The sequence below is a fragment of the Felis catus genome, chromosome D2 (genome assembly GCF_018350175.1).
Source record: "Felis catus isolate Fca126 chromosome D2, F.catus_Fca126_mat1.0, whole genome shotgun sequence".
NCBI classification, from domain to species: domain Eukaryota; kingdom Metazoa; phylum Chordata; class Mammalia; order Carnivora; family Felidae; genus Felis; species Felis catus.
This window is the reverse complement of record NC_058378.1, coordinates 31,311,050-31,335,213: the sequence shown is the minus strand read 5'-3', so window position 1 is coordinate 31,335,213 and position 24,164 is coordinate 31,311,050. Positions and strand designations below refer to the sequence as shown.

Sequence of the window (24,164 nt, the reverse complement as noted above, 5' to 3'; positions counted from 1 at the left end):
TGGGTATGCTGTGCTAGATTCACGGAATTGTCTCGGGAGTGTCCAGGAATTTGGGGTTTAAGCACCGGCAAGAGCTCCCTTTGGAATTTCAGTGCGGCCACATGATTATCAAGCATTGCAGCAACTGTCAGCTTCCCGCTCTTAGAAAGGTAGCAGAGTTAAGAACTCAAAGCCCCCAGGAACCGTGTTTCATCTCGGCGATGCTTCGCACTGGCCATCCATTCAGTACGATGGTATGCCAGAGCTGCGGGCAGAGGGTAAGCAAAGAGAAACCAAAGACCATCTGAACAGGGACTTCAGACTTCCTAAATCTACCTTTGCCAAAAGGTATGAACTTCCAGGACCAGCCCAGAGACAGAAATTTAAATTCCAGAGGATGGGCAAGGTGACGTGAATGATTGTTTGAAAAAATAAGTTTGTATCCATTTCCCTCCAAATTTCTCTGAGCTAGCCTCAAGGAAACTTCAGAGCTCCACCGGAAAATCCTTACTAGAACAGGAAACGCCCCTGGGGTATAAGCATTCAAAAGAATTCTGACCCCATTGCCTCAAGAGCTGATTTTGTCCTTTATTAAAAGCCCAGAGCTATTCTGACCCCATTGCCTCAAGATCTGATTTTGTCCTTTATTAAAAGCCCAGAGCTAAAGGAACCCGGATGGGTGTGTGTGTGTGTGTGTGTGTGTGTGTGTGTGTGTGTGTGTGTGTGTGTGTGGTAACCACACCCCCTTCAAAGTCCAGACAGAAATTGCCCTTCCAAAGAAATAATGCTTTCTTAAAATGAGTATTACCCCGTCCCAGATGTCATGGGTGGGTAGGTGATTGGGTTTTCGCAGATTAGTCAACAGCTGCTGTGCCCGTAGTCCAGAAACCTGCCTAGAGGGGAAAGTTCTGACCCAGACGGAGACGCAGTCGACCTCCTCTCTCCAGGAGAATGCAAAGGGCCAAGGGCCCTGGCTTCAAGCAGCCAAGACGCCTGACACCCCATCAAATATCCAAGAAGGGGAGAATGGGTAGAGAGTCTGGTTCTGGGACATGACTGCCAACATGATGAGCCCTTTGTACCAGCTGGATTGACCCAACGGAGGCACTCAGCGTTGCCGGCTGAACGATGGGACTCTGGGGGTGAATCCCACTCACGCAACAGGCTGTGGGCTAATGGGAACGTCTGACCTGAGGTCGGAGCGTCCCAAAGAGCCGGTAACCCGAACAACAAAGTATAAAAGACCATCTATTCTGAATCCGCCTCAAAATCAGAAGGCAAAACACAACTCATCTGAAAGTGCTGTGAAGAGGAGTTCCTTACTTGGGGAGGAAGTACCCTTTTCCTTACAGCCGCCTCGGCAGCAGTGCCTCTGGTTCAAGTTCACGCTAAAACCAAGCAGGGCTAAAGAAAACGCCGGGGAGGAGAGGCGGGGCCTAAAGCCGGACAGGAATGTGCATCTCGGAGAGGTCTGAAATCTCTACAGCGTGGCTGGACGTGCCAGAAACACAGCAGACATTCACTAAGAATGTGTTCAACTGACTAGCCTCGTCTAAGCTTCTCTCCCAGGTGAAGACAGGGTCAGCTCTCTTTAAGAACACATTCCCCTCAGGAAGCCCAGGACGAGGCGGGCGCACCTGTCAGAGAAAACCGATTTTGAGAGGAGCAATCAAGCACCGCCAGACATCTCTAATTCCCAGATGTTCCGACTTCACTGGAGAAGTGGCTTCTTGGGTGAGAGAGCCAACCCCAACCTGTTCCAGCTGGTACGGCTGCAAAGACCGGGTGCCAGGCACAGACTCTGACAGGGACCTGGCTTCCAGATGCTATCATCTAGTTCACCCCGAATCTGAACCATTGAGCTTTTTACCCAGCCCGGTAACCCAACATCTGAGTCCCATTTCCTCCTCTTGCTTACCCACCCTGACTCCAATGACGTCAGCTTTAGGGGCTCCGCTAGGAGGATCCAATTCCCTTTGGCGGTTCCTGGCTACGGGAGATACCAGGAAGTGGTATGGAGTCTCAGAGTCACCGAGCCTGGGACTCGTCACGATGCATTGTCACGCTGCTGGTCATTAGGCAAATGTATGGCTCTTTATTCTCCTGGGAGATGTCATTTCTTGTCACTCTTAAAGCCAGCAGGTGGCTTCGGAGAAAGAGAAGAGTGTCCACCTTCTAGCCAGGAGACATAGTAGCAGCATCGCTCTTGGTGTGTTACCTAGTTTAACCAATGCCCCCCGTCAGACTGATTTTATCCTCTGTTGGGGGTAAGGTGGTTTTAAGGTACATCCTCAAATTCTTCGCTACTGCCCCATTCCTAGGTGGGGTGTAATTCCCGGCCCCTTGAATGCAGGCCGGACTTCGGAGCCTGCTTCTAAGGAACAGAATCAGGAAGAGGTGCTGGCGTGTGCTTTCAGAGACGTCACGAAAGGCACTGCAGACTCCCTCCCTGGGAGACTTACCCTCTCCCTGGGACCCCCTGCTCAGGGGAAGCCAGCCCCTGTGGTGCGAGGACACTCACGCTGCCCTACTGAGACACCCCTGCGGAGGGAACCCAGGCTTCCTACCAACAGCCACAAAGAGAGCGTAGCAGTGGCCTCTCCGGCCCCAGATGACTGCAGACCCTACCAACATCTTGCCTGCAACTTCCTGAGACCCTGTGCCGGAACCGTCCCGCCCAGCCGCTTCCCAATTCCGAACTCCAGAAGCTGACAGGTAATGTTTGCTCTCTCAAGACTCACAGTTTGGGAATAATCTGTTACACGGCAACAGAGAATGAAGACAGGTGGAAGGACAAACACGAAGGCCGCTGCTCTACAATGTGCTCTTGAGAATGTGAGCGAGTGGGGATCTCGGCAAACCGTACCAGAAGGAAGCCAGACCGAGACAATGGGCGTCTCCTGCTGGAATCTGGAGGAACAAGGTCATTTCTCATTAAGATGGACTGGCCCCAAAGCACAGAAACATGGTTTCCTCATAAGGGCAACAAATGATCACCAAGATTTTAAGAACCATCTCATTCAAATGGTACCCTCAGGGGACTCCCTCCCCAAGGGACAGATTATTCATTCTTCTGGATCTGGCTTGCCCTGAAAATCATTCTATGAGGCACGGCACAAAGGTGCCATCTGTTACAAGTTACTCTGTTGCCTTGTGAAATGATCTTTAAAATGCAGACTCACGGAGGTTAAGGTATCTCTCCTAGTAGTGGCCTCCAGGAGAGAATTGCACCAAGCAGTAAGGAACTCCTTGCAGAGAGGGACTAAAGGACTGGGCCGCTGCTCTATTATACAGCTGCTAGAAAAATGGCCTTCGATTAGGGAGCTATGTGCAGAGATTCCCCAGAATGGCCAAAAAGGGGAAAATGGCACCTTGATATTACCCAAGCTGGCATGTTTTCAAGGCACTCCCCGCTGCTCAGCAAGGAGGCTGGGTTTTCACGTGCAGCAATAAAGATCAAGAAGGGGGCGCTCTTCTGCTCGTGGTCCAACCAGCCTAGCGGGAGCTGGAGCCAGGTTCCACGGATGCCAAAGTCCGCTATGAAGAACGAGAAGCCTCATTCCCAAGGAACCATGCTCCTAGGGGACAAAGGGGTCCTGAGCAAACTTCCCGTGCAAATTGCAGTGCAACTGAAGTTTTTCCAAGAGTAGGTAAAGTGAAATTTGGAGTTTAATTAAAACCAGAACAGGGATACATTAAACAAACAAACAGACAAACAAAAAATACTTTTCTGATCATCGATTTTTGAGGCTGAAAAGCATCCCCCCCAATTTTGGAGATCCAGCTTATTCCTGAGAGACATCAACCATCACAAAAGGTTCACTCTTTGAACTATTCACATTTTGTAGTAAAAAACCAGAACAAAGTTCCTCAGACATCCTTCCTCTCTTCTGTCTAAAATGTGTTTGTTAACAGGGTCTTTTCCTAGCTCGAAAGAAAAACAAACAGCTTTCTTTCTTAGGCAATTGGCCTGTTATTCTCACTCTGGGATGTGATCTCTTCAGAGGGCTCAGGATACCACACGTAACCAGAAGTTCCCAGGACACCAGTGGCTACTTTCCTGGTGGTTCTTTGAGGGGACGGAGGCGTTAAGTCTTTCTACGAGGGGGTCACTCTCCCGGGATCACCATGCCAGTCAATAGTGAGGAGAGCGGGACAGGGAGGACAGGGAATGAAAAAGCAAAGGGTGAGGGAAAAGAATGAGGCTTTCATAAACAACCCACGGCAAGGAGAATGGTCCAGTTTTACAAACCACCCACTACAAACTGCAAACATGCACACCCAAAACTAGAGGGAGAAGCAAAGAGCTCGTCGGGAACTGGGGTAGACAGAGGAGGGTGACACGGAACAGCAGACTCGCCTGTGGACGTCTCTCACCTTCCTAACACTGGAAGATGTGTAATTAAAAAGTTGCTGTTCAAAACTGTATTGAAAACATATCTAAAAATAGGTCTGTAGTCATCTTAAAAATAAAAGACCCCTCCTCAGATAAGAGGAGTGAGATCTTATCAGATACCAACACTTGAGGTATCTTTGATGTATATCTGAAAAATGGCCTGGCAGAGAACAAGGTGGGAGGGAGGGCAGGAAGCGGGGAAAGAGAGGGACAGTTCCGAGTCCGATGGGGAAGGCAAGAGAACCCGGGAGGGGGTGGGGGTGGGGCCACACTTTTAAGCCCATGCTCATCTATCCCAGCAGCCTAAGCAGGTCCACAGAGAGAAACAGTTTCGTTCTTTTCTAAGAGCATTCTGAAAGTCACCTTTTAAACTCAAAACATAAGAAACTGCGATCAGAGACAGCAAACATCACAACGCTCAGTGGACTGAAAAGCAAGGACTACTGAGACCAAGCACCCCCGGGGTTCGCCACGCTCCCAAGGTCATTCTTCGGTGTCACCCAGCGGAACACGATGACCAGGCCTTCCCCAGAGCGCCTGTGTCACTTGGACAGGCCTGTTCCAGGAGCGCCAGAACCGCTCGGGCGGCTCAGAGACAAGAGGACCGTGGGCAAGGGGAATGCCAGCAGGGAGGCAGGACAGGAGGAGAGCCCCGCTGCTCACCGCGGACGCCCTTCTCAGGTAGAGCTCAAACCTTTCTGCACCAATGTGCTAAGCGAAGGCCTGGGAAGCTGAACTCGGCTCTCAAAGACACAAGACACTCCTGCCAGAGGAAGGTGGGGAAGCGGGCCTCCAAACGGCACCACACAGGGATGCTACCAGAACGCACAGGCTGTGCTCTGCCCCTAAGGACAAACACCTCAAGGTAAAAGGGAGAGCGCGCCCTTCTCGCTTATCATTTCCCTCTGGTGGCTGTGAAGACCGAAAACCCAGATTCTTGCAGCTCTGAACCACAGATGGGAGACACGGAGGGCAGATAGAGGGTTAGAACATGCATAATGCTGAGCCCAGCAAACCTATCACTTCCCCAGACTTCCCAGGCAGGCAATTGTTGGTAGGCTGATACTTGATTTGGGATTAAAAGAAGAAAGGGGGGGCTGGGGGAGGGAGGAGAGGTTTTCTCAACAGCAAAATGACCACGGAAGCCAGAGTTGAACTGCTTTCCTCTGTGGGCTGCTTAGGTCTAGGGAAATATGCCAAGGACCTTGGAGCGAACTTGACTACCTGGGAAGGGGGACAGGAAACGGAGAGGAAATAGTCAGATGAAGCTCATCTTTGCATCATTTGGCACCCAGAGGAAGGAAGAAGGGGACGCGGGGGCTGTGACGCTTGCCGACACCGCCCCTCCTGTCTGCTGGTTGTTGGTCCTCTGGGCCCCATCCGGTGACACAGCCTCGGTGCTGCCGCTTTTCTTCCGATCCTGCAGGGCACTCAGATGTCCATCTCAAACTGAGCGTCATCCCCTAGTTAGAATCAAGACAAAGTTTAGCACAAAAAGGAAAAGCCAGGCAGCTCTTTTCTCTGCACGTGGGTCAAAAAATAACCCAAACGCTCCCATCCTCTGCTGCCTTAAAACAATGATTTGTTTGCTTTGGCTGGGCGTTTTAATCTGGGAGGGGGAAAAGTGGCAGTCGGGGCCCCTGGGTGGCGGTTAAGCACCCGACTCCTGGTTTCCCCTTAGGTCATGATCTCACGGTTCGTGGGATCGAGCCCCGAGTCAGGCTGATCGCTGACGGCACGGAGCTCGCTTGGATTCTCTCTCTCCCTCTTTCTCTGCCCCTCCACCACGCGCCTGCTCTCTTTCGTGGTCTCTCTCAAAATACTTAAAACTGAAAAAACAACAAAAAAAGACTGGCAGTCGAACCACCCACAAGGAGGAGCATCTGGGGGAAAAAAATGCAAGTGAAAATCTGCCTAGCGACCCCTCCGTCTGCAGGTGGCAGTCCTGGAAAATGGGGGAAACAAACCATCTTGTTTCCCCTGGCACCACAAAAAGGACATTCTTCTTGTAAGCAACGGGTCTATTTCTGGGAGGCAATGGAAAAGGAACCTATTCGATTCTGTTTTCTGTGTGTTACTCCCAGTCCAATAGAGCCCAGGCTAGGCAGTACCTGAGACCTGGTTTCATGATGCATCTTAAGGATTTACTATTCCCTGGTTTTGGATTTCCCGCCGCCCTCGGGTTAGATTTGCTTATGATTTAGAACACAGGATTTCCAGAACATTTCAATGAACCTTGCTGATGGGAGGGGAGAACCTGAGAGACACATGAATGAATGTCAATTATAACTGAGGCCTCGACAACTGTTCAACCCACAGCCGAATGACATCTGAGTTCCCAAGCGTACCCTCTTGGTCCCCCAAAACCAGCCCTCTCTTACCAACTGCCTGCTTCCTGTCATGATTGTTCAAGTTGTTCAAATTGTTTACTTCTACTTTGGAGTCTTCGATTAAGGTGCCAGGGCTGGTGACCCCTGGGATATTGGGCAGATGGCAGGGCGGGGTCTGAGCCATGGGAGAATTGCGACGATCCAACAGAAACTTTCGATCGTAAATGATTCGCGTTCCTGGAAAACAAGGTTGAAGAGTCTGAAACGAATTAAGGGGTTCTCAACAGATAATATTCCCCAGGAATTTATTTTAAATTCCATCCAAACCTAGGCCTTGAGGGTTCACAGTTCAAGCAACCAGGCTAAGTTCTCCCCTCCCTGCCCCTTTGCCACTCATCTTTTAAGGCTCAGCCCCAACATCGCTACCTTTACAAAAAAAAACCTTGAAAAAAAAAATTCTGCCCCCAACCTTACTCAATACATATCACCTATCATAAATGTCCAGTTTATCGATTTGCCTCTGTAAAGACTGGGACTTCCTTATGCCAGGGCTAGGTCTTATTTCTCTCTGACCTAGGTCCTGCCACGTAGAGTTTTTTTTAAGCTTACTTTCATTTATTTTGAGAAAGATACAGAGAGACAGCTGGGGAGGGGCAGAGCGAGAAGGAGACAGAATCCCAAGCAGGCTCCCTGCTGTCAGCGCAGAGGCCGACGCAGGGCTCGAACACACGAACTGTGAGATCGTGACCTGAGCCGAAATCAAGAGTCAGACACTTAACCAACTGAGCCACACAGGCACCCCCTAGAAAGTTTCAAATGAAGTAATAAATAAGTATGTGAAAAAAAAAATCAACAGATAGATAGCTGCTTGTAAGTTAAAGGCTTTCTAAAGGCACTGAGGCCAACATTCTTCCCAGACTGAGCTAGAAGGGGCAGCCCGTCTCTACTTTACAAAACAATCTGCATACCAAGAAGTGCCACCAGAGTGTTTCACAATAGTTCCGAGGAATGCATTTGACCTGACGAACAGTTAAGAAAACCTGATGCTGCTGTCTCTTCTGTCATGGTCTTCCCAAGGTACTAATGGCCAGAAATAAGATCTAAAGCTAAGCAACAGGGGCACCTGGGTGGCTCAGCTGGTTGAGTGTCCGACTTCAGTTCAGGTCATGATCTCGCGGTTCGTGAGTCGGAGCCCCACGTCGGGCTCTGTGCTGACAGCTCAGAGCCTGGAGCCTGCTGCCGATTCTATGTCTCCCTCTCCCTGCCCCTTCCCCGCTGGTGGTCTCTCTCACTCTCTCTCTCAAAAATAAATAAATATTAAGAAATAATAATAAAATAAAATAAAATAAAAGTAAACAACAACTTAGAGGAGCCTGATGTTGGCTTAAGGTAGTGGATGCCTGGGGCTCTGCTGCTGACTCTGAGTACAGCTGGCTCAGTGATAAAGAACTTGGCCACCATTTAGCGATGTCTGCTGAAGGCGGGAGGGGAGAAGGGGGGGGATGGCAGCCACGCGCACCCACCACCCCTGCCTACGGAACAAAGGGAAGTGAAGGCATCTTGCTCACACCAGGCTTAAATCCAGAGAAGGAAACGGTTCGGGCATCGACGTTAAAAGCAATATTATATGAAAATGAGATTGTGTACCAAGTCATCCATTTAAAGAGGTAGAATGTAAACACCACCTGCTGCTCAATGCTTTTAAATTCTCAAGTGAAAATACTCCCGTCATAATAATGAGAGTCTGATTCAGGCAGATTTCCTCAAACAACACGTGACAGCTATGCCCCAGGAAACAGAAGGACAAATAAAACAGCTAACACATCTACCTGAAATGTGAGGAAGCAGGTAGAAAAAAGCAAGGCATTTATTGCAAGAGGAACGGCAACTCTGGACAGTGTTTCTAAAGAAGGAAGGAGATGAACATTTAATCTAAAGAAATGATACCAACGTGACGCTAAAGGGCTGGAAAAGGAATTGCAAACTCAGTGGTTTTCCTGGGATTCAAATCTGTGGTAGTACCACGACAACACTTTCATGCAAATGCCAGGAAGTCATTTCTTTTCAGCTAGATGGAAAATAAGAGTCACACTAATGGCTTCGAAGCGAGAAAGTGGCCAGGAGACACTCTACCCTGCAATTTGCCCCCCTATCCTTCCTTTTACAACCAGAATCAAGTGCTAATGAACATATTCTCCTCTCCATAATACTACAACACCTGTCACAGGAAAGAATGACTAGGTGTCTCAGGATGGAAATGTTCTCTGATGGGCACCCATCAGCACATGGAGGCATCTTAAAACCTTTAAGGCTTTCAAACCAACTCCAAAGGATATCAATTTTGTTTTTACTACCTAGTTCCGTTAAAACTATACTGCACAGATAATCATATCTACAGCTTGTAAGAGGTGAAAATAAAGTATCTAGCTCCCAGCCTCTACCTGATAAAGTACTCAGAAAAATGCCGTGCCGTATTTGGAACCTATTAGGACAGTCTTTTTTGCAAGTAACTGCATCGGAATCTTCTGGCAAGCTTGTTAAAAAAGATTCTATCTGAATCGGAATTCTTAGGAATTAGAATCTGGAAATCTGTATTTTTAAAAATTTTTTAAATGTTTATTTATTTTTGAGAGAGAGACAGCGTGAGCGGGAGAGGGGCAGAGAGAGAAGGAGACCCAGAATTCCAAGCAGGCTCCTGGCTCTGAGCTGTCAGCACAGAGTCTGATGCCGGGCTCAAACTCACAAATTGCAGGATCATGACCAGAGCCAAAGTCGGACGCTTAACAGACTGAGCCACCCAGGTGCCCCTGGAAATCTGTATTTTTAAGTTCCCCAGGCCATTCTTCTGTTCACTAAAGTGAAGAACACGGCTTCAGGGGTACCTGGCTGGCTCAGTCAGTGGAGGATGAAACTCTTGGTCTTGGGGTTGCGAGTTCAAGCCCTATATTAGGTGTAGAGATTACTTTAAAATAAAATCCTAGGGACACCTGGGTGGCTCCGTCGGTTAGCATCTGACTTCAGGTCAAGATCTCACAGTTTGTGGGTTCGAGCCCCCACGTTGGGCTCTGTGCTGCCAGCTCAGAGCCTGGAGCCTGCTTTGGATTCCGTGTCTCCCTCTCTCTCTGCTCCGCCCTCACTGGTGCTCTCACTCTCTCTCAAAAATAAAAATAAATAAATAAATAATCCTTAAAAAAAAAAAAAAAAAAAAAAGAACCCATCTTCAACCTTCTACCAAGAGCCTAGTAACAGTGATCCAAGAATAGGTGAAATATTAAAGAAGTATGAGGAATTAGGAGGAGAATGATGAAAGAAAGGGCCTATCAAGGTCACCCCAACAGGTGAAGCCGAGACCCAGAGTGTGACTTAATGGAGCTCACAGCAAACCAGAGGCAAAACTGGAACTGAGCCCATGGTCTCCAGACTCCCAGGGCAGCCCTCTTGCCGCTCGGCCCCAGTCTCTGGGCCGCCCAGAGTGGGGGCCACACCGTCCGAAGCGAAAGCAGGGGGAAGGTAACTGCCGCTTCCCTATAGACAACAGGACGACAGTAGATGGTGTGGGTTTACACAGCAGACCTCACCCCGCTTGCCCTAAGCACGGCTTTTCCAGAGGGAAGACTGGGATGCCGGGGGGGTTACTGCCCCCTCAGGAGTGTGACAGAGATGGGCAGAGGTGGCTTCTGGGTTTTTTTTTTTTTGGTCTTCTAGTTTGCCAAGGCCTGAGTACTGACGTTATCTGATAAATTAGTTAATCCGGTTTTGTGTACGTAACAGAAATAAACCGTTTTGAAGGTCCCATAGTCTAAGAAGTCTATTTCAGAATAGTAAACAGGGACTTGCAGACTACTGGTAATAAAGGAGGTGCTGGAGAGGATAACCTCTGAAGGACAGCAAGGCACAACCCAGGTCAACAGCTCTAATTACCCTAAGTGCTTTTTTTGTTTTGTTTTGTTTTGTTTGTTTTTAGTTTACTCACTTATTTTTGACAGCAAGCGAGCAGCAGAGAGGCAGAGACAGAGGGAGAGAGAGAATCCCAAGCAGGCTCCACACTGTCCGTGCAGAGCCTGACTCGGGGGCTCGAACTTACAAACCATGAGATCATGACCTGAGCCAAAAATCAAGACTCAAGAGGCTTAACTGACCGAACCACCCAGGCACCCCTGGTTCTTTCATTTTTAAGGCTCCACGAGATCAGCAAAGGCTGCAAACTTTCAAAAAGGGAGTCTCCGAGTCCTAGAGGGGGCTAGAATCAACCTCCTATTTTTACTCACAGGATGACTGAGACACAAAGGCCCGCAGCCCAAGCGCGGCAGGACTCCCACCACAAACCCAAACCCAGCAGAGCAGCTTTGCATACTCCTCGCTCCAACCTTGGAAGAATACCCGGAAAAGTTGGAAATCCCTGGTTCCTGGTTTAACGAAGACACGTCTTACATCCCATCTCAAATATAAATTCAGGACAAGGACAGCAAAAATTTACCTTCAACCCTCTTTGCTTTGAAAAAAATAAGAACTACAGTAACACCTTAAAAAGGCATCTGGAAATGACGAGGAGTCATTCTGGATGGCAGAACACTTAGTTCAACTTTCAACAAGTGAATAATGTGAATTATTTTAGATGGCAATTTTCTGTGTACAGATTTAAAACTTTTTACCACCTTAAACAGAAATCAATCCAAGCCTTTCTTGATGAAGTGGGGTCGCGGGCGTGAAGATCACTTCATAAACTGCGCTGTGGCCCACGAAGTCTCTGGGCTCATGCGCCTTATCTGCCTTCCACTGCACAGCCACACCAGCGCCCCTTCCCTCATCTGTAGTCCCCCCCTCACTGTTAGGCCTCTGAACTGCCTTTTTCCCTCCAAATCTCAGTCAGCTCAGGCTGCACAACAAAATACCACAGACTGGGCGGCTTAAACAGAAAGTCATTTTCGCACTTCTTGAGAAGTCCAAGATCAACATGCCAGCCAAGGTCTGTTTCTGCTGAGAGCTCTCCCCTGGGTGTGTGGACAACCACATTTTCATTGTGCCCTCAGATGGGGCAGGGTGGGGGAGCAAGCTCCCTGGGGCCTCTTCTCACACGGGCACTGATCCCATCATGAGGGCCTCGCGACCTTATCTAAACCTAATTACTTCCCTTGGCCCCATCTGCAAATATCATCACCTGGAGGTTAGGACTTCAACATATGAACTTGAAAAAGGGGGCACACCCTCTATACCCATCCTAACTCGATGCTTCTAACCTTGTAGGGCCTTCGAAATCAGCGATATGCTTATTAGAAGGCTATGTAAAATAAAAGCAAACAGGCTGAGGGGGACCCGATGGCTTTCCAATGAAAGGGACGGGGCTTTAGTGGATGGACTTTACACATTTGCTGTGTCACCTCCACTTTTGTTCATAGCTAGGTTTCCAAAGAGTGAGATTCCACTGTGAGATGTTCTTCGACTAACATTCAACTTGCAAGCTAGAACAAGATTATTCTTATTTCTGTAGTACGCCAAGCTTGGAAACTCTGGGGAGGAGATGGTAAAAAAAAAAAAAAAAAAAAAAAAAAAAAAAAAAAAAAAAAAAAAAAAAAAAAAAAAAAAAAAAAAGCACAGGATAAAAGCAAGCTTTATATTTCTAAATTATATACTGGCAATAACCCCTGCTTTAAAGAACTGTAATTGGACCAACTAGGAAATAAGTAGTAGAGATTCTAAGATAAACTTTGAAGAACTTCTAAGACCTTGCAGAGATGATAAAATACATTTTTTTTTGCAGCTTTACTGACCTATAATTCACATATAATGCATTACAAGTATATAAGTTTTTAGTGTATTCACAGAATTGTGCAACCATCACCACAATTTTAGAACACTGCAATCATCCCAGCAAGATAACCCGTAGACACATGTAGTAATCCTTCCCCATTGTCCTCTGACCTCTACAGCCCTAGGCAACCACTGTTTTCTGTCTCTACAGATATGCCTATTCTGGACATTTCGTATAAATGGAATTGTACAGTATGTGATCTTTTGTGACTGCTTCTTTTTTTTTTTTAATTTTTTTTTTCAACATTTATTTATTTTTGGGACAGAGGAGACAGAGCATGAACGGGGGAGGAGCAGAGAGAGAGGGAGACACAGAATTGGAAACAGGCTCCAGGCTCTGAGCCATCAGCCCAGAGCCCGACGCGGGGCTCGAACCCACGGACCGTGAGATCGTGACCTGGCTGAAGTCGGACGCTCAACCGACTGTGCCACCCAGGCGCCCGTGACTGCTTCTTTTAGTTGCGTATGTTTTCAAGGTCCGTCCTTGTTTAGCATTTATCAACACTTCACTTCTTTCTATTGCCAAACAATACTCCATTACATGTATATATCACGTTTTGTCCAGGAATCAGTTGCTGGACAACTGGGTTGCTTCGACTTTGAATAATGCTGCCATAACCATACACCTACATGTCTTTGTGTGGACATGTTTTAATTGGTCTCGGGTGTATACCTAAGAGTAGAATTGCTGGATCATGTGGTTAACTGTTTAACCTTTTAGGAACCATCAGACTGTTCAAAGTGGCTCTACCATTTTCATATTCCCACCAGCAGTGAGGGTTCCAATGTGTACACACTGCAGGCAACACTTGCTATCTTTTTTATTACAGCTATCTTTTGGGTATGAAGTGGTATCTCATTGTGGTTTTTTTTTTAGGTTTTTATTTAAATTCCAATTAAGATGCAGTGTAAAATTAGCTTCAGGTGTACAATACAGTGAGTCAATACTTCCATACATCATCCTGTGCTTATCCCAAGTGTCCTCAATCTCCATCACCTATTTCACCCATCCCCCCACCCACCTTCTCTGTGGCAGCCATCAGTTCTCCACAGTTAAGAGTCTGTTTCTCGATTTGCCTCCCCACCCCACCCCCATCCCTGCCTTTGCTCATTTGTTTTCTTTCTTAAATTTCATTGTGGTTTGATTTTATTTACATTTCCCTGTTGGATAATGGTGTTGAGCACCTTTTCATATGCCTATAGGCCTTCTGATGTACAATGTCTACTCAGACCCTTTGCCCATTTTTTAGTGGATTGTCTGTTTACTATTAAGAGTTTTTGTATCCATGAATACAAGTCCCATATTGATCTATGATTTGCAAATATTTTCTCCTATTCCGTGCATTGCCTTTTCACTTCCTTGATATTCTTTGAAGCACGAAAGTTTTTAACTTTGATGCAAGTCTGATTAATACCCTTTTCTTCTGTTGTGTTTTTGGTGCCATGCCGAAGAAAACTATTTGCTAATCAAGGTCATAATGATTTGTGCCTATGTTTTTTTCTAAACGTTTTATAGTTTTAGCTCTTAATACATTTAGGTCTTTCAGCTGTGGGATCAAGTTTTTGTGTGTGGATATCCAGTTGTACCCAGGAACATTTGTTGAAAAGATGATTTTTTCCCCCATTTAATTGTTTTGGCATCCTTGTCAAAGACCAATTGGTCATTAATTGTGACAGTTCATTTCTGGACTCCCAATTCTATTCCACTGATCTATGTTTATCCCTATGGCAGTGTCACACTGTCTTGATCTGTAGTAATTTCAAAATGTGAGTCTTCCAACTTTTTCTTTTTTTGAAATTGGGCTATTTTAGGTCTCTTAAATATTAAATTTTGGGTCAGCTTGTCAACTTATGCGAAGAAGCTAGCTGGGATTGTGCTGAACGTGTAGATCAATTTGGGAAGCACAGTCATCTTAACAATGTCATCTTCTGATCCATGAAGGTAAAATGGCCTTCCATCTATTTAGGGCTTCTTTAATTTCTTTCAAGAATGTTTTGTAGTTTCCACAGTGTAAGTTTTGTGGTCTTTTCATTAAATTAAAATCCTACACATTTTATTTTTATGTTGTTAGAAACGGAATTGTTTTCATTTTTGTATTGTCCATCAAAAGGGTACAGAAATACACTGGTTTTTGTATACCAATCTTATATAGCCTGTAACCTTGTCAATGAGTTCTAAGTGGATGTAGTTTAGTGGATTCCTAAAATACATTTGATTTTGAATGCAAACAAAGCAAATTAATTCAGAAGAGACGACACCCTGAAGAACTGGAGTCTTAAGTGATGCCATTAATATTCTCAAATATGGCCAGGGAAAATAGAAGTACAGAAGCATAGAATTTTAAGTGCTTGAATTTTAGATCGCTGCTAGTTTAATTGTAGCAGATATAGAGCAAAAATGAGGAATCAGGCTGTCAGTGGGTAGCTAAGGATCTATGGTGTGATTTAAAAGCACCTGATCATTCAAAAAACCAAAACTATTCAAACAAAAACATTAAGACTCAATTATGAATAAAATGGCAAGAAAAAAAAAAAAACCCTTTGTTTCCTTTGTCACGTATTGTGTTTACCACGAGATTGTACTTTTTCCAAGAAACTAAAAAACCTAAAATACTCAAGGTCTCTCATACGTGTCCCATGCAGAGGCACACAGTTTTCTGAAGCAAGAAATTCCTGGTAATTCACATGTCACCCAAACTACCTGCCACATTTATGTCAGGCCAATTTAATGTCAACCAGTCCGGCCACAAGTGACTAGAAATGAGTTAATCCTGAATTCCTGAAGAAGGAAAACGAAAGACCACACAAGAAATTCAGACCTTGAATATAACATTTTTTTAATGTTTATTTTTAAGAGAGAGAAAGACAGGGAGCACGAGCAAGGAGGAGCAGAGAGAGAATTCCAAGCAGGCTCCACACTGCAACACAGAGCCCGATGCAGGGCTCAAACTCGTAACTGCAAGATCACGACCCGAGCCAAGATCCAGTTAGATGCCTAACCGATGGAGCCACCCAGATGCCCCTTGAATATACCATTTTAAAACGGGGCATGATTCTGATCAACTGATGGGAGTGTTAAAAAAAAAAAAAAAAGTATTTCACCTTGACCATGGACGTTTTTCCTTCTGGTGAGTTTTCTCCATTTCCTTTTCTATGAAAATAATCACACCCCTTGGTTTTATATGGAAAACTTAAGAACCAAAATATCATATATGGTATACACAGCTTTCAATGATTATAATCAAACTATAATAAAAGCGAAGCAAAATAAACACAGGGGAGTATACAAATGTTACAGGCCCTGATATTGCAAAAATTATGGAAAAGTTGACCTATCAGGGGAAGTAGAGGCAGGACGGATGGTATAATTTCATATAGTGGAGAGCTAAATTGACAGATTGAGACACGGAGGTTTGGACTCCATTGTTTTGCACTTTAAATAAAGGCAGCTACCAGAGGAACCAGAACCAATAATACAATTTACAAAAGTTGGTAGATGGAGAGGAGGGGAAATGAGAGGTAGAAAGTAATGAAAATGTTCGTCTTTGGTAACAGGGAGTCAGATGTATTATCGAAGGTTAACCAAGAAACTGTGGCACACATATGTATGGCAACAGTGATAACCAACAGAAGCACTATACACAGAAACTGTTCAAAGTAGTTGTCTACTGGCATTTCACTTTGGATTTTAGGTGCTTCTGTTTTAATTTTTATTTTTCTATTTTATTTTTTAACTATGCATATAATACTTCGTTCTTCATGTTTGTACTTCAGAACAAACAGGAACTTTTCGATCTAGGTTAACATTAGATATTTATAAATTTTCTTCATCCCTTGATGACCAGTTACTAGGATAAATCTGATACCTTGACCCATTACTTTCTAGATGCTGACATTACTAGGAAAACATAAAACGGCAGAGTTCCTTTGGCAGAGAACAGAAAGGCGGGGGGGGGGGGGGGGAGGGGGGACTTCTACCCTTTGATCTAAAAACTAGTGATTTTCAAGTGGCAAGGAACAAGAAAGCCAAAGAAAGAGACCCAAAATTACACTTGCCAAGATGGTTAGGTACATAAACAAGGTCATTCAAGCCTAAGGGTCTCTCTCAAGACCAAGTGACTTAGTTTAAGTAATTAATCCAGGCATTATGCTATAAACATCCAAGAAATTGTATTAACTTCAAATTAAACCACCTAGAGAAGGCCCATTGTAATGCGGTTAACTGACAGAGTAGTAGTTACTGTACTTTCACAGAGTCCCCATCATAAAATTCTGTTCAACTAAGGCTGCTTGCTGTATTAGAATTAAGCATCCACTCATGCAAAATGACAACTCAGAACAAGAAACATCAAGTAACTTGCCCAAATCGCATAGCTTGAACAAGCTGGTGACAAAGTCTTCCAAAGGCTGAGATGGACCTACACCTCCATACAACAGTGTCTCAAGGAGGAAGGGACAAGGGCTCAAACAGGGTGTCCCTCGGGGGATTTTTTTCTACATCCAAGAGAAAATCTTTCTCAGCAAACCCTTAGCAGATCTGCCCCTACATCTCATTTGGCCAGAACTGGGTCAGATGCATACCAGACGAGACACTGGGGGAAGCCATGACTGGTAGCCATGGTGCATATCCTGGGGCTTGGCACACTGCCACTCTATAAAAAAAAATGTCTGTTTAAACCTCTGTTCTTCAGGGAGGCTCTGGATGAAAAGACAGACTCCTAAAACGCTCTATGCCAGATAACCCAGAGGAAACTAAAAGCTGCTCAAGCCAGCATCCTCCAGGTATGCTGATGATGGCCAAACCACATTCAGTGTGTGCAAACAAGTCCCTAAAGGGATAATAAAATCAAGAGAGGGACAATTTTTTACATCAACAGAAGGCACAACTGGAGCCTCAGGATCTTATAACTTAGTATGACCAAAGTATTATGGCTAATGGGACACATCAAAGATGTGTGAAAAGCCAATCCTACTATCCTTTAACTCCAAGTCTCAATAAGTGGGAGCAAAGATTTTCAAGATTTTGTCAAAGGATGGCTCCCGGCCCAATCACTTAGGACACGGTCATCACAGAACACACGCCCAAGGCTGAAAGTTGATAATGACCATGCTCCTATCCTGAAGGCCTCGTGTTAGAAGAGGCCTTAGAGATCATCTGGCAAAAGCTTGTCATTTTCGACATGAAGAAACTAATATCCAGAGAAGTTAAAAGTATTTGTGAAAGGACACACAGTGACACAGGGCTCAGGAGACCAATATAAATAAGCTAGCGTGCTAAGCAACTCTGGTGTTCTTGAGTCTCGGCCGCAACATGAGTTGGAAAGATGATCTTTTTAGCTGGTAACAGGTCCAAAACGGTATACGAACCACAAGCTAATCCTAAATAAGTGCCAAATGATTTTAAGTCTGTCTAGCCTTGACCATCAGAAAATCTGGGTCAAAATAAAGTACATCAAATATGCAAAAATCCTCAATCACATATTAGCACAACAGATTTAGCTACATACAGAAAGGGCTATATACCATGACCAAGTGGGATTTATCCCAGGAATACGAGGCTGGTTTAACATCCAATAATTGACATAATACATCATGTCAACAGAATAAAAAACAAAATCACACAATCAACTCAAAAAGTGAAAAAAAATATGCATTTGACAAAATTCAACCCCCTTTCATGACAGGAATAGTCAACAGACTAGGCATAAAAGGGAACTTCCTCAATCTGATGAAGGGTATCTATGAAACTCCCCGGCTAACCTCTTATCTAATGGTCAAAGACTAGATGTTTTCTCTCTAACACTGAGAACGAGTCAAGGGTGTCCGCACTATCTTGCCACTTCTGTTCAACATTGTACTGAAAGTTCTAGCCAGAGCAATTAGGCAAGAAAAAAATAAAAGGCACCCAGATAGACAAGGAGGAGGTGAAACTATCAGTATTTACAGATGACATGAGCTTGTCTATAGAGAATCCCATGTAACCTACAAGAACTGAATTGTATCTTCCAGTCAATCTGTCCTTGCTCGCTAAGGTTTTTACTTTCTTAAACTACTCGATGAAATGAAGAGCTTCTGTTCATCCTAAAGATGCCAAAGATTATTTACTTAGATGTAAACACTCAGATATCTGAGCTTTTGGCTTCAAGCTACAGCCTGAGAACAGGTGAAGGGGCCCTTCAAATACTAGTCACCCTTGGGATGGACAGCTGTCGGGTGTTAAAACTCAGGTTCTAAGGGACCTTCATAAAACAAAGTTCCATGATGAACAAATTTGAAAATGGAAGTCTAGGCCTTACCTATTCAGTAAGCTGAATGGCCGCAATTCTCAACTGCCTTTTATTATAAATTACTGAAGTAGCGAAAATCTTTTAAACATTAGTGTTTTCATCCAAATACTTGGAAGCCAAGAAAAAAGTCTGCCACTCACCAACAAACTATTCTCCTGCTCAGGCTGTCTTCCTCTCCAACCAGATGGACTAGCCTACTGCACATTAACTGTACCACGTCTGATCTGCAAATCTACACACACACACAGACACGTGATCAAGCCGACGCTGTGGCCAAACCATGCAAGACCCCTCTTATAAAATTGTCTTTAGGACTCCAGTCCTACAAGTCTTTTGTAGTAACCCCACTAGTGCCGGTTTACAGATTCGTCACTTTGCCCTCTTCCTACTGCCCACAACAGGCCTCAGCAGAACTGAAGGAGCTGTGCACAGCGCCTTCGTGCATGCTACCCTATTAACTTGTTAAGAGCTGTCCTCCCGGGTCAGACCGCTTCTGGCTTAGGACAGACATTGCTATAGGCCTTCAGGATGCAGACTGCTGCCTTCCCCACAGGCTCAGAATTCAGTCCTGCGGGAGCCGAAATGCACAACATAAAAACTGAAGTACATCTTCCGTAGTATATGGTTTGGCAGCTGATGAATACGAGACTACAGCTGAATCGCCCACAGAATGACAAATATGTTAATAATTAGCATTATTCTGAGATGAGTATATGCCATCTTCTTCAAACACAAGGCAGAGAGACTGAACACCTTTCATTATGTTTTTCGTGTACTTCTCACGTGTAATAATGAAGTTCTTTGGTTAACAATGAAGCTAGAGAGCCAAATAAGTACAGTTGTTGGTTTAGAAGGTTTTGGCCTAGAATAAACCCAAGCCAAGGTCACAGACAGTCAGATACTGGCCTTCCTTCCCCAAATCTACACACAACTCCATTCGTCTCCCAAGAAACAAACCAGATGAAAACTTAGGACTCCCACCTGATACTCTTATTTTATTATAGCTCACTCCAAGTGGATTATTTCCCCTTCTTCCTACCTTCTCCTGTATTTCCAGACCTCCCAATGGCCTTCAGGTAATTCTGCCCCAATGAACCAATCACAGCAACTCTCCAGCTGGCAGAGAGGAAGCCCAGCAGCGCGAACAAGATTTTAGACCATCAGTTAGTTCCCCTCTGGTGCTCTTGTTATGGCAACAGCACTTTTCCACAGCTGATGGGGATGTTATGCAGGAATAGAAAGGCAGAAAGAAAGGCTAAAAAGAGTTCTCTATGTTTCTGCTCATTTCCCAGAGCACAACACTCCCAGAGGGAGAAATTTCAGAACTTACGAAAGCATTAGCTCCCTTCCAGCTAACCGAAGTGTTATAAAAGTGAAGACAACTACGGTAACTTTCCCTTCCATTGGGGCTAGATGTAGTGTCTCAAAGGAAGAACCAAATATCATTCTCACTCCTCCACAGGCAGATAAAACAAAATAAAATCCAAGGGCTTTTTTTTTTTTTTTTGGCCTTGAATTTACTTAAAAATTGTCCTCCTTAACAATGAGAAAAGGTACTCTTCCAGCAATTTGAGAAACCCAAAGGTCACAGAGCAAGTTGTGTTTCCACCCACCCGTCATTTCCCAAACCACAGGAGGGCAATTGTGAGAAACCTTTTCAAGGATAAGCTGTATCCTCTGATTCCCAATGAATAAAGGACTCTCAAAGAAGGAGAAATTCACTGTGTTGTGAATGTCCCTGCCCAGGCTGATCTTTTAGGGCATTCAGCACATCAACTGTTATCCTGGAATGCTCCAACATGTGTATGACACTCCAGAAGGTCTCCAGAAGTTTGAGACAGGACATGCTAATCCCCTTCCTTCCCACTAAATAGAGATCGCCAGTACGAACCTACTATCATTTTTCTCAATGTTTTCACATGTTAGCACTTGATTCTATACGTCTTTTGTTCTAGAACGAAAAATCTTATCACTCCCCAACCGCCTTCAAGATTTTATGATCATTCAGAGCAAGGACTGCATTTCCTACTTTTGTCTGTGGTCCTCTTTTGTGCAAAGCACTGCACGAAGCCCACAAAACTCATTTAAGATACCTAACCACATTAATTCAGGTGCCTGGAAGAGACCAAATAACCAACTATCTTACCCTGGTTCAATTACATGGTGGGAGAGAGAGGAATGTAACAAGAGAGATGAACAAACCTTCAGAGGATGGGAAAATTTCCAAAGGGGGGAAATTTAATTAGTAAGTACTGTACATCTAAACAGCACTGAGTTAATAAGTGATTAAATCCAATCCCAACAGTGCTATATCCTATAAACACATTATGTAAGTCTTTGTGTTAAAAATCCAAAGAAGGGGTGCCTGGATGGCTGAGTCAGTTAAGTGTCCGACTCTTGATTTCGTCTCAGGTCATGATCTCACGGCATCAGACTGAGCCCCGACTCAGGCTCCTCGCTGGGCAAGAAGCCTGCTTACGATTCTCTCTCTCTCCCTCTGCCCCTATAGATGCGTTCTCTTCAAAAAACAAACAACAGGCGCGCCTGGGTGGCACAGTCGGTTAAGCGTCCGACTTCAGCCAGGTCACGATCTCGCGGTCCGTGAGTTCGAGCCCTGCGTCAGGCTCTGGGCTGCCGGCTCTGGGCTGCCGGCTCGGAGCCTGGAGCCTGTTTCCGATTCTGTGTCTCCCTCTCTCTCTGCCCCTCCCCCGTTTATGCTCTGTCTCTCTCTGTCCCAAAAATAAATAAACGTTGAAAAAAAGAAAAAAAAATTAAAAAAAAAAAAAAAAAAAACAAACATCCAAAGATTACAACCTGCTCTACCAACAAATGCAAGTTCAATATGATAAATAAGCCAAGATGACAAGTATTTAAATGAGACAAAAAAACTGTGGGTATCGAAACTATCTGGAGACAGGCTAAGCGATATTTGAGAAAGCAGTAGTGGCTGTGTAAGCTGGGAGGAAGGGTAAATGAATCAGTATTTCTGGCGGACTCTTTCCAAGCATTTTAGGAACTAATCCAGACTATGAGACAGGCTTCTATCTTTAAAGCAATTCTTAAGGACTATGCCCTTATTTTTAAAAACATGGTAGCCTGGTTGGTTGAAATACGCCCAAAGGGTACCCCCTCTGTAAGTCTTCCTTCAGGGGAAAAATGATTAATATATAGCTAAAAGTTTAGTTCCTCTCCCACATAACTAATAGCTGAGTGCAGTTGTTACCATGACATATGTTCTCAACTGCTGAAGGCACAGGCATTTACTGACAAATAGCACAAAGAATCCTGCAAGAAGCCACATATCTCTATCACCTTGGAAAACAATACCCATTTCTTAAAAGCTGTCAGTTCAAGTTCAGGACAACTCTGTATGGAGCAGATACTGGTCTGCAAAAATCTTTCAGGATCAAAAAGCAAGACCTCAGCACGCCCAGGGGCTGGCCTTGAACACATCAGGTCAGGAGAGAGGGTTGTCCAATGAGGCAAGTGGCCTCGCCAAGTCAGCTGACTGGCCTGCAAAGTTAAAACTTCTTTACTCCACACATATTGAGGAACTCCTCCTGTCTGGGTCATTTTAAAGTCTTCCGTGCCCCCCTCCCCCCCCACAGTGGCCTGGATGGATTCCTCAGTAGACTGCTCTTCCCAGATTTTTATCCCTTGTTGTTGGCAAGAAGGTCTTCCTACTCTATGGGCCTTGCTATTGTGCAACCAATTCAAGGATCGCCCAGGCCTAACTGCACCGGGTTGGTTGTAGTACAGCTGGTGAGCCGGCCCACGGGAACGAAGCTAGCAATCTCCTAGGGCAGGGGCTGCAGCAAAGTTCAACCCTCTCGAGAGGCCACGCCACCACCAAAAGAAGGCAAAGTTCCGAAGTTAAACTGAAGCGCCATTCCCTTCAATAAGGTCCCACGAGATCGCTCTCTAGTCTCCTCCTCCCTCTGGAGAACAGCCCAGTCAGGGTACAGACAACCTTTGAGCTCCCTTTTCCCGTGACCAATTCAACATGCTTCACCTCTACCCCAGTGTTCTTCCTTGTAAACAGTTCCTGGTCATACTTCGAAAAGCAATGCTCAGGAAACTCTACCTGCACTGCCCTTGCCCAGGGTCAAGCAATCCCATGGATCCGAATGCCCTTCCTGACAATGCCCTCTTCGTCTACCCCCAAAAGCGTCACCGCCAAAACCCTACCGTTAGGGCTGCCAAGTGCTCCACTACCCCCTTGGCTATTACTTGAGTTATTTCTTTAGCATTCTCTCATTCTCCCCCCCTAGCCTGGGGACTCCCCTCCCACCCCCCTCCGTGGGGCCTCGTCCAGCAAGTAAACAATGCTGTCAAAGCAGGATAACGCTGGGCGAGGCGTCCAAACACTGCATTCCAGCCTCCTCCCGCTGTTCTAAAAGCAGCAAAACAAGTCATCTCAGGGTCCCAGGAGCGAATTGCTCTGCCCAACTTCCTTTCTAAAAAAGCCCGGGAGAGAGCTCCAAAACCAAGCCCTGGTGTGCACAAATGCACAATATGCAAGAAGCAGAGGCAATGCGGGGTGAGAGCAAGGCCAACTGTAGACGAGTTTGCCCAGGAGGAGGCAGAGAGGGGGGAGAAAACTGGGTCGAGCGCGTAAAGCTGCCACGAAGCGGGAACAAGGGCTTTTTTCACCGCCCCCCCCCCGCCCCCAGCGACGGGAGAGCCACGTTCTCAGAGTCGGCGGCGCTGAATCGAGTTGCAGCCAAGAGATAATGCGAAGTTAAGGTTCCCGAAAGCAGTCTCCCGGGGGCTTCCGCGGAGCTGGGGCGGGGGGGAGGGGTTGGGGGACTCCGGTAGAGCTGCGGTGGCCGAGGTGGCCCAGCGTGGACACGCCCTGAGTTAAAGGCCCGCGGCAGGAGAGCGGCGTTAAGAAACCGGCTGCAGGCTCGGGGCCGCGGCTGGGCGGCCGGCGCTCACCTCCCGGCGTGGTGGAGAAGAGCGTCCCCCCGGGCGTGGTGCAATAGTCATGAGGTAGCTGCGCGGCGTCGCTGATGGGCACGGTGCGGGTGGGGATGGCGCGGCTCTGGCTGGGCTGGTGGCCGCTGCCGGAGGACGAGGACATGGCTCTGGGCGCGGGCTCTCGGGCTTTGTCCGGCGGGCGGGCGGGCAGGCGGCTGCGGCGGCGGCGGCGGCGGCTGGGGGCCGGGGCTGCTCGGGCTGCTCCGGCGAGCGGAAGGGCGGGCGGGGCTGGGCGCGCTCCGCTAGCTCCTCGCTCGCTTCCTCTCGCTCCCTCGTCCCGCTCCGCTCCCGCCGCCGCCCTCTCAGCCGCCGCCGCCGCCGCCGCCCGATCCTCCGGCCTCCGCCAGCAGCCTCAGCAGCAGCAGCAGCGGCAGCAGCGGCGAC

At 46.2% G+C, this 24,164-nt stretch overlaps 1 protein-coding gene across 2 annotated transcripts; it reads right to left on the bottom strand.

Moving 5' to 3' along the window:
- Window positions 1-3,630: 3,630 nt before the first annotated feature.
- On the bottom strand, window positions 3,631-24,122 carry EIF4EBP2 (eukaryotic translation initiation factor 4E binding protein 2). 2 transcript variants are annotated; one of them, XR_006586996.1, is made up of 4 exons: window positions 23,739-24,122; window positions 6,757-6,942; window positions 6,487-6,632; window positions 3,631-5,838 (listed from the first exon to the last, which is right to left on the bottom strand). XR_006586996.1 is itself a non-coding variant. In XM_003994023.5 (3 exons), the coding sequence occupies exons 1-3, from the start codon at window positions 23,881-23,883 to the stop codon at window positions 5,807-5,809; spliced, it is 363 nt and encodes a 120-aa protein (XP_003994072.2). In that variant the 5' UTR covers window positions 23,884-24,017; the 3' UTR covers window positions 3,631-5,806. The 2 variants fall into 2 exon arrangements, 1 of the variants encoding a protein (XP_003994072.2); XM_003994023.5 differs by lacking the exon at window positions 6,487-6,632 and having other exon boundaries at window positions 23,739-24,017.
- Between the last annotated feature and the right edge of the window lie 42 nt (window positions 24,123-24,164).